The sequence below is a fragment of the Pogona vitticeps genome, chromosome 1, assembly GCF_051106095.1.
Source record: "Pogona vitticeps strain Pit_001003342236 chromosome 1, PviZW2.1, whole genome shotgun sequence".
Lineage (NCBI taxonomy): Eukaryota > Metazoa > Chordata > Lepidosauria > Squamata > Agamidae > Pogona > Pogona vitticeps.
In genome coordinates, this window is record NC_135783.1 from 319023837 (window position 1) to 319037738 (window position 13902).

At 41.4% G+C, this 13902-nt stretch overlaps 1 protein-coding gene across 4 annotated transcripts; it reads right to left on the reverse strand.

Annotated features, from left to right (window-relative positions):
• Nucleotides 1-593: 593 nt before the first annotated feature.
• On the reverse strand, nt 594-12474 carry ISCA2 (iron-sulfur cluster assembly 2). 4 transcript variants are annotated; one of them, XM_020793916.3, is made up of 4 exons: nt 12256-12474; nt 6124-6289; nt 5279-5394; nt 594-3420 (listed from the first exon to the last, which is right to left on the reverse strand). In XM_020793916.3, the coding sequence occupies exons 1-4, from the start codon at nt 12312-12314 to the stop codon at nt 3246-3248; spliced, it is 516 nt and encodes a 171-aa protein (XP_020649575.3). In that variant the 5' UTR covers nt 12315-12474; the 3' UTR covers nt 594-3245. The 4 variants fall into 4 exon arrangements, with proteins under 4 accessions (XP_020649575.3, XP_072842521.2, XP_072842522.2 ...); XM_072986420.2 differs by lacking the exon at nt 12256-12474 and adding an exon at nt 12065-12163; XM_072986421.2 differs by lacking the exon at nt 12256-12474 and adding an exon at nt 6822-6965.
• Between the last annotated feature and the right edge of the window lie 1428 nt (nt 12475-13902).

Consider the following 13902-nt stretch of genomic DNA (forward strand, 5'->3'; position numbering starts at 1 on the left):
CCTCTGCGCAAACAAGTATTAGCTGAAAAATGTTGCCTGTTTCATTACAGTAGGCAAACAGTAGATGCCTTGCATGTTGGTGTTATTTTGTATGCACCCTTATATGCCGTGTGTGTATGCAAAACAACTCAGCAAAATAATGCAAATTCAGTATGTAGTCATTACAATGTGTGCTACTTTGGAAGGTGTGCTTGCGCGCACATTGAAATGAATGGTACTTTTGAGTTTTTAAACTACGGGGGGGGGGAGACACATTCCTGGTGAATCTAACAGGAATGAAAGCTGTTTATGACAACAAATATGAGGAAACACTTGTGAATGACATTATTCAAAATGATGGTTGCATAATGCCACTCTGTGCTGCTACCAGTTCCTAACTCTAACCTCTCCTACAACCCCAATCTCATAATTTATGAGTTCCACTTATTCTCACATATGTATGGGAATTTGAAAAGCAGTAATTATGAAAATGACAACCCCATGAATGCAGCGGTATAGTAATGGATACAAGACACTGTTCAGAATTCCAAGGTGATGGGATAAAGAAGTGGATTTAATGTTGGGGAATTATACTGAAGACACCACTCAAGAGAGGGAATTCTGAAGTTTTATTTGCTTTTTGCTTTTTCAAAATACTTCATTTTGTTATGACAAAAAAAACCTTTCCAGTTTTCTCCTTTATATCATTTTCACAGCATTTTTTCAAAGTAGCCAAAAATCAATAAGAAACAGAGTCCAAGGTAACTTTTTTTAACATGTTCCATAGTTCTTAGGAATATTATTTGGTAAGCCACTTATTTTTCCTGTACATGAACTGTTCCAAACAAAGTGAAATAAATATCCATTTATGTGGTGTTCTCTCACATGGAACCACATAGTTTACCTTAAACAGCTAATCACTGGAAAATAATCATCTGCAATGGAAAAATCCTCAGGCTTTTCCAACTCAAAGCAGAGCAGCACCTGACTGATATCTACTTCAGTACAAAGAACAATATGCAATGTGTGATGTACACACATGTGCGCAACCTTCACAGCTGAACACTTTGTAAGCTTCTAGAACTGAACTTGTACATAGGATTTCCTCTAAGGCCACCAAAAGATTTCCTCTTCAGACACACAGTGCTGCTCGAAATCTAGTTTTAATCTAAATATGAAAACTTTCAATACCTAACTGATTTTGAGGAAGAATTAGAGTCAATGCATTATTATTAGCATGGTAATTATGTGACCCTTTAGCAGCTAAATTTCTTTGCTTTAAAGCAACCAATAAGCAACCTTTTCTAATTCTTGATCAGGGAGCCAGAATGAGAAAGGCAAGTTTATGTCAATAAAACTACTTCAGAAGGGCTTGTTCATGAAATTTACAAGTATGAACACTTCTCCTGTTTTTCCATTTTACAGGTCCCAGATTACTGTCTTGGACACAGCCTCTGTAAAAACCTGAATAGCAATCCTGCTAAATTTGGATTGTGTGTCTGGGTTTCAGAAACATGTAAGAAGTAGTTCAGACTACAATCGGGCACAAAAGGGTACCCCTAATAGTTTGAGTCTTCAGAGATATATAAGAATTCCAACTGGCACAACAAACGCATGTTATAAAAACTGTAGATGCAGTGCAGGAGTTGGACAGCCATCTGATGAATTCAGAGGACCATCTATGTAGGTATAAATAGGCAAGGAGTGTCATCCATCATTTACAGTTCTTTCCAGACTTCAACAATTCTACCACTCCCAACTGTTCCCCGTTGCTGAAATAACTGACAGACCAGCAGCTCTGGCTAGCCTTACCTTGAGCTAGAAAACACTTATTAAGCTAAAGCACCCAGGGCTTTGCCTCCTAATCCAACCCGTAACTCTTTAGTAAGGTCTCTCCTTCTACACATCAGATGGTTTCAACACTTCCCAATTTCTCTTTAGGAAGGATATACTGTAGTAAGACTCAAAAGAAAAGTACCTTTGCAGCACTGATTGACCTTCAAGAAGTTCTTCCATTGCAGAGTTCAGTCTCCTGCTCTGTTTCCTCCCACTCTTTCCCCATTGAGTCCTTGTGTGGACATTTTGTTTTTGGGGAAATTAATCTTTTACACTCCATCTTGATGAGAAGTCCCTGAACTTCAAGCAGATCCCTTTAAACAATGCAGCTCCTGTTTCTCTCCTTGAGCCTTAACCCTCCCTCCTACACAAACTCCTCTAGAAGCTGGCAAAACAGAGAAAGCTGTATAGTTTATAGTGTAAACTAAATATCTAACAAAAGTAACAGGAGCCTAGGCATTATAGCCCAGGTACTTAATTCCAAACACATGACTGCTCCATTTTTTTCCTTCTTGTTCTCTGAAGTACCTCTTATTTCCCCTCTTCTCCTTTTCCTCCCCAAAGCCCCACAACCTCACCATTTCCTAGAATCAGAATCCAACCTATGCAGTCCATACACATTCAGCCTGTATCCTTCAAGCCTTCAATTCCACAAGTGTGCCTTTTCCAGGAATTTCTTTCACTGTAAATAAAGCTTGGTTACACTCTAACATTTCCTTCATGTTCTCAGGGTATATTGGATGTTTCACTGTTTATAAGCAGACTGATTCTTTATTGAAAGCTCTACCCCAACATTTGCTATTCCACTTTGAATTGTTTTAAAATATAGTGTTATTCTTGTGTGTTTAATACAATTATCCAAGAAACCAATGTATGAATGCTAGTTACTGGGAACAATCTGTCTAGCATCCAAGGCTCTCCTGTATGCATTATTTACATGTCTGGAGAGCAAATCAGGCAACAAACTACATATGATCCTGTGTACACTTCAGAATTACACACATGGGATCCATGCAAAGACATCTATGAATGTGCAAAACAAGCATAAAAAGATACTAACATCCTTGAAGATTACACATAATGGAAATTGATTTAAAAATAAAATAAAAACTAGATGCATTTAATCATACTGTATGTACAAACATTCTCCCCATGCAATAGACTGTTTCAACTGCTCCATAGGGAATCATCACAGGTTCAAGCGGGAAGCTGCACAAAGATTCAGGGAGGAAAACAAGAGTATCACTCTTCAATCTTATCCCAAAGAACTAAGTTCTTGCTTGAGTCTCAGTTCAGAGAGTTTGCCTGCATTGTAAGGTACAACGAACAATACAGCAGCTGTTGTCAGAAGCTGAACCCAACTCGGAGACATGCAACTAAGAAAGGGTCTCTCTGTCAACATTCAGCAGAGTCCGCAAGGATATATTTCATCACAGTTTGACTGAGAAGGATGATCCACAGGAACAGCCCTGTTCTGCCTGTGGATTGTTCACCACCTGGAAGGAGCTGCGAATTAGCTCCTGGCTAAAGTCAACCATTGCCCCTTTCACAAAGCTTAGGCTGTCCGTATCCACAACCACTCGGGCACCATCTTGCTCAAAAACCCTGTAGAAGGATACACAGATAACATGTTAGGGCAGCTGCAAAGAGATTTTGAAAAACAACATGCAAGATGTTATCTGTCCCAGGTCACATACAAAACAGGCCTCAAGGATGTGGTGGTCCATCACATGCCTGCACAGCCTGACACCAGAATGGATGCAAGCCTTTCCCTAGCTGGTGTCTCTCAGACAGCTTTGGACTGCAGCACTCAGCAGCTCCAGCAAACACAACCAGATATTGGGAAAGAGATTACGTGTAGCACCAAACATTTTAAAGCAACTTTCTCTAAGGAAAGAGACTTGGAGAATACCTGCTCCTGCATAAGCCCCCTTGCCTATTATGACTGACAGACATGGCTTTTGCCTGTATTCTTTAGAAAATGTAAGAACTTTCTGAGTAGTGTTCCTACATTTTTAACCATCTTTTAAAAGATGCCTCCATCAGTGGGAACAGATTTTCAAGAGGAGGGCAAGAATCTTTCTTTTTCAAAGGTTTTTCAATACCTTTTTCATAGAATCATACAGCTAAAAGGGACTCCAAAGATTATTTGACTTTGCCCACACTCCTATTTTTAATAAATTTAGGTTTTCTTTCTTGTGATTTTGGTTATTTATATATGTTGCATGATATTTAATTTGTTAGCTGCCCTGAGTAGGAAAGAAAACAACACCAGAACAACATGTACAGGACAAAGCAAACTAAATTTGCAGCAACTTCAGTTTCTGCACACCCTGGTAGGGTTTACAAATGGTGCCAATGCACACTTTTAAAACTGTACCAGAGTTTCCACTGTCAGCTGGTCAGTGCCAGGAGGCTTCCCAGTTATTGCCAACACTAGGCTCAGGACTCAACAACTGGCAAAAATGGACCTGCTGAAGCTGCTCCTCGGGCAAGAATATCATCACTGCCCACCCAATGCTGAGAGGCTTCCTGGACACGTTGCTACTGGCCAGCAGGCAACACGGTTCTTGCTAGGGGAGAGGGCAGCTCCAGCAGCTCCGTTTCTGAAGCATGTCAGATGAGGGAGCTGCTGCCTCCCCCCCAACCCCACCCAGAGAAGTCAGCCGAATTGAAAAGCCTCCCAGTATTGGGCAGCTTGGCAGCTGCTCCACTTTCTATTTTACTGCTGCTGTCCCAACTCTGCTTGAATGTGGGGGAAACAAGTGGTTTCCTGCTTGTTTTCAGACAAATTGCAGTAAAACACTTACTGCCAGTTATCTGGAACATGTAGTTCCTGCCAAGACACAGATTTTAGGGGGGGAAAGACCACAAACATGACAAAGCCCCAGGGTTGGGAAATGATGCACACAACAGCAGTACAGTAGTGCCTCGCTTGATGACATTAATCCGTTCCAGCGAAATCGCTGTAGAATGAAATTGTCGTCAAGTGAGATAAAAAAAGCCCATTGAAATGCACTGAAAACAGTTCAATGTGTTCAATGGGCAAAATACCTGCTCGTTCAGTGAAGATCCTCCATAGGACAGCCATTTTCTGCTCCCTGTATAGTGGAAAATCTGTCCTAAAAACAGCGGGGAGCCATTTTGCACAGCAGGCAGCCATTTTGGAAACCCGACTATCAGCTGTTTTGATGATCGTAAAGCGAAAAATCGGTTCCCGAAGCAGGGAGCCGATCATCGTAAAGCGCTTTCCCCATTAGAACATCGTTTTGCGATCACAAAAGCGATCGCAAAAACCTAATCGTCAAGCAGATTTGGCGTTTAACAAGGTAATCGTTAAGTGAGGCACCACTATAGTTGCAAACAGTAAGACAATAGTTCTACCAAATATACAACAGACTAATTCCTTTGACCTCCTTCCATCCCCAACCTACTATTCACTCTTTGCCACATTAATGCTTACCTGTCATCAGAATTTATGACTGTATCCAAGGAAAATCTGTATTGAAATCCAGAACAGCCACCTCCTTCCACTTGCAGCCTCAAAAATTCAGACTCTTCTGCAATCTCCAACAGCCTCTATTAAAGTACAGAAAGGATGGACAAGATTCATATACATGTCTTTAACAAACCAAACCAGCAAAAGCCAACAAAAGGGTGGTGATCTTCCGATACAAAGGACATAATGGAGAAACCCACTAGCATAAGAGTTTGTCAGCATAGTCTTCCACCTCTACTAAAAGGGAAAACCTTCTCCAAGCAATGTACGGATTGCTATTGCTACAAATCTCAAGACTAATCCACATAACTCATTTTTGATTCTAACTAGAAGGAAACCTAACTTCTGTGCTTGTCAACTCTGATTGAATATGCACTCCACCACACACCTAGATCTCAGGTTGCTATGTCACTGAACATTATCAGCCCACCAGATGTAGCTATATGAAACCATGTCTTTCCAACGCGGACAGAGCTAGTAAAATAGTCTGCATGTTTTTAAGATAACCATAGAATGATCATCGTTGTTATGCACCATCAATTTGGTGACTCACTTACAGTGACCCTAAAAGAGCTGTCGAAGTAAGTGAGATATTTAAGGAGTGGTTTTACCAGTTCCACTCCCCCCATGAGTTTCCACGTCCAAGTAGGGAATCCAAGCCTAGGCCTAGTCTGTTGCACTATCCACCACACCACACTGGGTGTCCAAGAATAATCATACACATTCATTTTTATATGACATAGTATCCCAAGAATAGATTGGAACTCAGGAGGAATTTTGAAACTATACATGGCACACAAGAACCATACCTTGATACAGTTCTCACTGATGTAGATTCGTCCTTCATTAGAATCACTCTGAATGTCTCCAGAAGCTGAAGATGCTATCCACTGCACCCTTATCCTTGGCCCACAGGCACTGTTCTTCAGTGCACAGGATGGTGCTCTGATCATGCGCCAGTGATGAAGAGAATGGCTACATGGGAAAGATGAACAGTCATTGGACAAAAAATTCACCAGGTTAGAGATATGAGGAATGTGGACAAATGTAAATGTTTTAAAATGGAGGTAACTACAGACAGATTGAGAGGCTTGCAAACTTAGGGTCAAGTATTCAATACTTAGGAAAAAAGCAGCAGCATTCAATAAGCAGAATGGCATTTCTGAAGCCATCAGCTAGAAGAACTATCTACAGCATCACTCTGGTGCATAACAGGAAGAAGCTGCTCCTCAGAAAACCCACAAAGAGCTTGGTTACATAGGGAAAAATGTGGGCAATACTATAGGTTTGGAACAGGCCAGTTCACACTTTTTTAGTTGACTGCATGACACAGAGGGAAATGCAAATCAGCCTGGAGTGCCCCCACCCACCTTAAAGTTTGCCTCTCCTCTTGGGCTTTTTGAAAAACAAAATCCATTCAAATCAAGTTTAGGCATGGGATTACCTAAATTGATGCAGCAAACTGAACTGTGTGTGTGCATGTACCCACCCACACCTTCTCCCTTACCTCCTAAGGAAGGATAAACTGTGCGTGCATGCACACTTATCCACCCCTTCTCCTTCTACTCTTCCCCCCCCCCACAGCTTCTCTCTCTGTGGGCCCGAGAGGAGGAAGCCAGTAAAGACTCAGTGAAGTCCAGTCCCCATTTACCTGAGGAGGAAAAAAAGAACAGGGCACTTTTCTTGAGCTTAGTTCCTCCCTGGCTTGGTCTTCAATACTTTTTTCTCTTGTTTTTAAACAAATCAGGGAAAGCCTCTTGCATTTTTTACAGGTCACAGTAAAGCTAATTAGTTTTGGAAACCTTGATTACAAGCTTCGTCATCTTGTTAGGCAGTTGCCTTTTAACTGCACCGCCTGCTGGCCTATTGAAAAGAATGGCTTCCTGTTTCTCCCTATGTGGCCAGTTAATGCAGAGACATCTAGGGAAATCAGAGAGCCTGGCTACACGGGGGCGGGAGGCAGAATACTATAGGCTTGGGGCAGGCTGATTCATATTTTCCCCACTGAGCCCATTTTCCAACAGGAAATGCAAATCAGCGCAAAGCCCTAGAGCCCCAATCCTTGTTTAAAAATTGAATCCTTTGCTTTGGTTCAAGCAAAAGATTCTCTTGCCTCGTAAGTTACACACACACAAACACTTACCGGAAGCAAAGTCTCTTTCCCAAGATATATATATTACAATTCTCTTCTGTGGGGAACTAGGGTTTGTTTTTCTATGATAAGTTGAAAATATGTCTCCCAGGTGAGAGGTTTTTTTAAAGAAGCTAGTAAGATGGTTATAGGAGGAAATTGTAGTAGGAAGCCTTTTTATTGTTTGTACAGCAGTTCCTTGTGATGGCATCACCTACAGGGCTATATGCAGAACTGCAAGCTGACGGGGAGAAAAAGAGGCTCTCTCTCACCACTTAAATAGTACAGATTAGGACTGGACTTAATGAGGGTCCGACCCCTGGGGCCAGACCATCCACTCACACATCTTCCTACGGCCCAACTTATCCTTCCAACCGAGCCCAGAGCACCAGTGTCTTCCGGCTCGGCTGGCCACTCGGCACCCATGCAGGGAGACTCGTCCTGCCTCCTCTTGCCTGGAGTGGCTAGCTGAGCAGGTAGAGAGTGGTGCTCCATGTGTGATTGGAAGGATGAGTGGAGCTGCTGCTGCTGGAGGACACATGAGTGGACGGTCCAGCACCAGGGGTGGACCCTCATTAATTCCAGCTGCACGGGTATATTCGTATTCACATATGAATACCCCCATCTCTAGCACAGACCCAAATTCCCTTTTGAAACTTTACAGTGAGTGAATGTGAGCAATTTGCATTTCCCTTGCCATGTAGTCACAGCTGAACTGCTGGTCAGAGTTACCCATCCCATTAGCCATTTCTATCTGTGCAAGGTGAGAAGAGAAGACTCCCTGGAGAAGACCCTGATGTTGGGAAAGTGTGAAGGCAAGAGGAGAATGGGACGACAGAGGATGAGATGGTTGGACAGTGTCACCGAAGCTACCAACATGAGTTTGACCAAACTCCAGGAGGCAGTGGAAGACAGGAGGGCCTGGCGTCCTCTGGTCCATGGGGTCACAAAGAGTCGGGCACGACTAAACAACAAAAAATCTGTGCAAGAAGTTAAGGAGGAAAGTGTGCCACATGCTTTCTAAGTTTCTACTCAAAAAGGAAAGAGATCTGTAGCAAGAAGCATCTTTGACAGGAAACGGATTCTAGAACATTAAAGCACGAAGTGAGGATTCTTCAGAGCATCTTTGGTGCTTTGGAACTTTTCATGTTTGACAAAGAAAGTAAACACTATGACAATGAACATACAAAGGGGAAAATAACGGGAAACCTAACTCACACTGTGGAGTAAACCTGAAACACCTTCTTAAACCTACTAATTTTGCCCTTAAGATACAGTACTAACTGAAGCAGAATTTAAATCATTACTATTAGGTCTGAAATTAAGTATATACCAAGCAGGACTCTGGCTGAAATCCTGTTCTATAACTTATACCTGCAAAAGGGTCATGACATCACTAGCAGAGGGAGATTTTTCTTCAAAGAAAATACTTCAAATTACTTCTATCCTTCCATTCCAGTGTAATTATTTTCATTATGTGGAAGCAATGGAAGTCAGAGAACAGAAGGCAAAAGTCTTTAATTACCAAAAATCCTTCCTGCTGGTAACATCATATGAAAGCAGGGATTTTCAGTAGTAAAAGACCTGCACCTTCCATCCTGTTGTTTCATGTGATGAAAGGGAACACACAGAGTTGGAAAAACCACAAGGCTTTAATCACCAAAAATATCCTCTCCTAGTGATGCCACTCATGACACTTCAGTAGGTATACATTAAGCAATAAGGTTTTAGCCACTGTGTTCTATGTAGACATGTTTTTCATGCTCTCAATACATTTGCTTCCTGAACCCCTTTTTTACCTGATTTTATACAGAATATATATTTTAAGTATGTACTCATTTCCATACTTTGACATTTAAATAAACAGAGGAAGATGTAACTGTCTTTTCCTCCCTACATAGCTAAAGGTTTACTGAGACAGTATCTGTGACCTTCCAAACAAGAAAAATAATATGTTGCCTCTAATAACTCTGTCATAGTCTTAACTGCTTTACTAAAACACAGAAGCAGATGTGCATTTATACTATGTTGGAGACACTATAAGCCATTTGACTAAAAAGAGCAGTGGTTATGATCTCCCTGATGGTCTAAGGTAATTCACAAGACAAACCATTGAGCTATTAAATCAGTGAACTATCCAGCATTTCAGTTTTTTCTCATTCTACAGTTGCTATTATCCATATGCTTGACCTTGTCTGAACTCTCCTAAAATCATGGGGTTTTTTTTCTTTAAATCTTTATGGAATGAACATGGAAACAAAAAAACAAAATAGTACAAGTCTTTCACTAGAAATATATAAGCTGATATACTTCCTTCACACCATTGTAATCTCCATCAGATTAGAAAATCACACCAAAGAGTGACATGGGAGGCTGGTGGAAAATAAGTTTTCTTACTAACATAAAAATAAATAAATAAAAGAAAACCATATATTGAAAAGGTCATCTTGGGATAAACTCATGAGTTCAATATTATCTATTTTCTTTTTTAAAAATTCAACATTCTCTTTGTTCTTCCCTGCTTGTCTTGTTAGTATACAAATAGTTCTGTGAAGATTCTCAGTCATCCAGGTGAGGTTATCTGGAAGCTGAGTCATAGCAACTGGACTTCTTATTAGGTTGAAATGTTTCACTACTCATCCAAGTAGCTTCATCAGTCTGAGGAGAGTTGGTAGTAGACCCCTGATATATCCTCCACATTGGTTTCATTTCCCCTGGTCTGAATAGGTTCATTAGATGGACAAAGGATGGTGTGTGAGAGTGAAAATCCACCACTGCAGTCCATCTCCACCCACTGTCATAGGTCCTTAGCAGTCATTAACAGTAGTCTTTCTGATGTGTTGTCCAGATCTTTCTGGGGACGGATGAAAGGGCAGCATGATAAATAGGAGACAGATTGTATCTAAGGCTTCCATCCCTCCCTGAGTGAGGGATTTTCTATATGTACATGTATGGCCTCCCTGACCCCTCTCTCAAACCGCTTATCTTTCTCAGTCCAAAACGAGTACATCTTGGTTATCAAATGAGTGTCCTTTGTCCTTCAAATTAAGGAACACTGCTGACTGTGGTACTGAGCCATTGCCCCTCCTGCGCTGGGCCATTTTCCTGTTTAGCGGCTGTTTGGTTTCTCAAATGTAGAGCTCTGAACACTCCTCTCTGCATTGGACCACATATACTGTATTGCTTCTGTTGTGTTTTGGTGTCCAGGCTTTGGGGTGTACAAGTCTCTGCCTTAATGTGTTTGTGGGTTTGAAGTGCACAGGTATGTGGTGTTTACCAAAAATCCTTTTCAGCTTTTCAGACACATCCGCCATGTAAGGAATGACCAGGTTCTGTGGTCTGTAAATAATGCAATGTTATATTACAGAAAAAGGAATCATGGTCTAAAGTAGAAAATATTTCATTTCCTCAGTAATATAACATTATTAAACCTCAGAATTATTTAGACTTCTTCTGTGCCTGTTTCAGCCATTGACTGGAGACTTGCACTATTTACAGACCACTAAGGCACAACTCTTTATATACTAACAAGACTTTCACTGATTTCATCTTTCTTTTAAAAAGTCATTCAGAGAACATTTAAAAGTGGGCAATATTTCTTCTTCTGGTGGCATTCTGGGACTGTGCAGTTTGCCCACGGCTGCACAGATGGCACAGCATTTAATTCCATCAACCACACCTGAGCGTCTCCCAGAGGGCATAGTGGAGATTCAAATTCTGGGCTCTGCAGCCAGGTACTCCAGCCCACTGAGATATAACCAACTCTCTGGGACAGAAATAATTTGTGTAAATTGAAGATCTGCTGAGATTAAAGGACTAAAGAAAATACAATATTGTTAGCCCCATGTTATTTACTATTTTCCTGACAGCAGTGCAATTCTAACCAATTGAAGACAAAATCCCATTGTTATGCACTGTTGCCAAATAACACTGTTTTTTCTTTTTGTCACTTAACTCTGAAGTAGCAAACCATCTATCTGGAAACAGTAACATGAACCGTCAGTTTCCAAGCAAGTAGCTGCACTAGTCTGTCTCAGCATGCTGACAAAATTAAAGGGAAAAATTAACAAATTTCTTGTGGAGAGAGCTTTTGTGGATCAAAATCCACTGGCAGATTTTAATCCACAACAGCTCAGACTGTAACAAACCTGTTTAAGAGTGCCCACCACACTTGGCCCTTATTGTCCTTCTGTTCCTTTAATTTTTTTCAAGGTGAACTACAAGTGAATTAGAATGTCTACTCATAGTCCTTGAATTTAAATCTAAAGTACCTTACCCTGTTATAGATTTTAAAATATGTAATACTTTAATTAATGTACAAGCTCTCTTTTTAAACGTAATTCTGAATATTTTACTGAAATATTTTCAAGTGTTTTAATTTTGATATAGTGATTTTAGTTTTATTTCAGTATTTGTAAATCTATTGCATTTTAATTTTAAATTAATTTTAATTGCATTTTAATTTTCTATAGCATTTTGACCTTTTTTGTAAACCACCCAGAGTCCCAATTCAAGAGGAAAGTGGGGTATAAATCCAATAAATCAAAGAGTAAGTAAAGGACCGCAGGGACATTTTGAATTATATCGGCGTCATTCAAAGTCACATTCCTGAGACCTACAAGTTGGGCAGCCGTTTCGCGGGAGCAAGCGAGCCAAGAGGCATCGGGCGTAACAAGACATAAGTGGTGCCCTGAAAGCCGAGACCGTCCCTGTGCCCCACTTCACCCCCGACGTCGCCCTCCCGCCCAGCTTTCAGACCCGCTCCACGGAGCGCCGCTTGGAAACAGACAAGGGAAGAAGCCGCCACTACCTGCTCCGCCCGTAAAATTTCAGCGTCCTAAAACAACTGAGCGCAACCAGCGCCGCCATCTTCGTCCTCGCTATTCCGTCCTTATTGGTAGAAGTACAACATATATCCCGCCCCCAGCTAGCGCTAATTGGTGGGCGGGCTACACAAGGCTTGCTCCACTGGAAATCTGAAGAAGCGTAAGGGAGCACGTCACACGCCACCGAGTGAAGGTGAGGTAGGTAGGGCGGAAGTTCTTGAAAAACCGCTTAGTTGGAGCAGTTAAGTATATTATCTACGTCAGGTCTCACGGTTGGGGCTTCTGCTCCTTTTTCGAGTAGGAGAGAGATGATTTTTTTTTAATTTAGGTGAGATAATAGTTTTGGAGTGCCTTGTTATGTGCCGTGAATTCGCCTCCGACTTACGGTGACCTTATGAATGTCAGTACATAGGCACACTGCATTTATCATGTATTTTATTTTCTTGGCTTATTTTAAATATTTTTGCCTCACTTTTCTCCTTGGAAAGGATACAGGACGGCTTGCAACAGTGAAAGGCAATATTTATAGTTGAAAACAATATACAATGGTGATCAATGTTATTAAAAGACAATATTTCAAGCTGAGAACAATGAAGAAGGCATCTTATGTCATTAAAAGGCAGTATTTAAGCTAAGAACAATAAATGCACAATTAAAAACAAACCAATGCCACTCAGAAATGGAAAACACAAAAATGGAAAAACATAAGTAGTGCTAAAAATCCAGTCAAAGACAATCTATCTTAAAAAAAATCACACGCAGGTAGCTAGTCACTGAGGGAATGCTTGCCTGAAGGGAAAGATTTTTGCCTGCTTGTGGAAGGACAGCAATGATGGGGCCAGTCCGGCCTCCTGCGGGAGGAATTTCAAAATCTGGGAGCAACAACAGAGAAGGGCCTCTCCTATGTCCCCATCAGATGCACCTGCTAAGATGGCAGGACAAGAGAAAGACATTTCCTGATGATTTTAACACCAAAGCTGGCTCATAATAGGACCTTGGACCCAGGCCATTTAGGGCTTTATGGGTTAAAACAAGCGTTTTGAATTGTGCCGGGAAATTGATCGGCAGCCAGTGGAGATGCTGTAACATACATTTTCATAAAGTCCCCCACTGCACAAATAATTTAGAATAAAACAAAATGGTTGACAGGATGACAACGAAGGCCACAGAGTCATAGTGACTCCACGAGGAAGGACACTTTGCAACATCTCCAACAATGTTTACGAAGTTTATCCAGTGCAGCACCTTTTATACTGCAATCTCCAATTGTGCTTTTACAAATACTGTACTACCATACTACTGTGTGCTCCTGTTCTGTGCCAACTCAGGAGTCTATGCGCTTCATCCAAGATCTCAGAATTACAGCCAGCCTTTTTGTTTTCAGGAATGCAGTGTCTCCAGGCATACAATGTGAGGTAACACAGGGAGTCAGTGTGCAATCAATCAGGGATGTTGGCAAGTCTTTGGGTCCAAGTTGGCAAGTCCACGTCTGAGTCTTTAGTACCAGGTCCTGAATTCCAAGCCCCAGGTCTGAGTCCCTACTGAGACAAAGTCCCCCCCCCAGAAAAAAATGGAGGGGTGGGTTCCAAGTCACAAGTCAAGTCTAAGTCACTGGGGGGGGGGGGAAACCC

Bases quoted from the DNA above. Each gene is read 5' to 3' on its own strand.
- ISCA2 (XM_020793916.3), bottom strand. From the start codon at position 12,314: ATGGCGGCGCTGGTTGCGCTCAGTTGTTTTAGGACGCTGAAATTTTAC. The intron at 6,290-12,255 runs GTAGTGGCGGCT...TTTCCCATGTAG, and splicing joins AAATTTTACGGGCGGAGCAG to CCATTCTCTTCATCACTGGC. The intron at 5,395-6,123 runs GTATGGTTCTTG...GTACTTTAATAG, and splicing joins TCAGTGAGAACTGTATCAAG to AGGCTGTTGGAGATTGCAGA.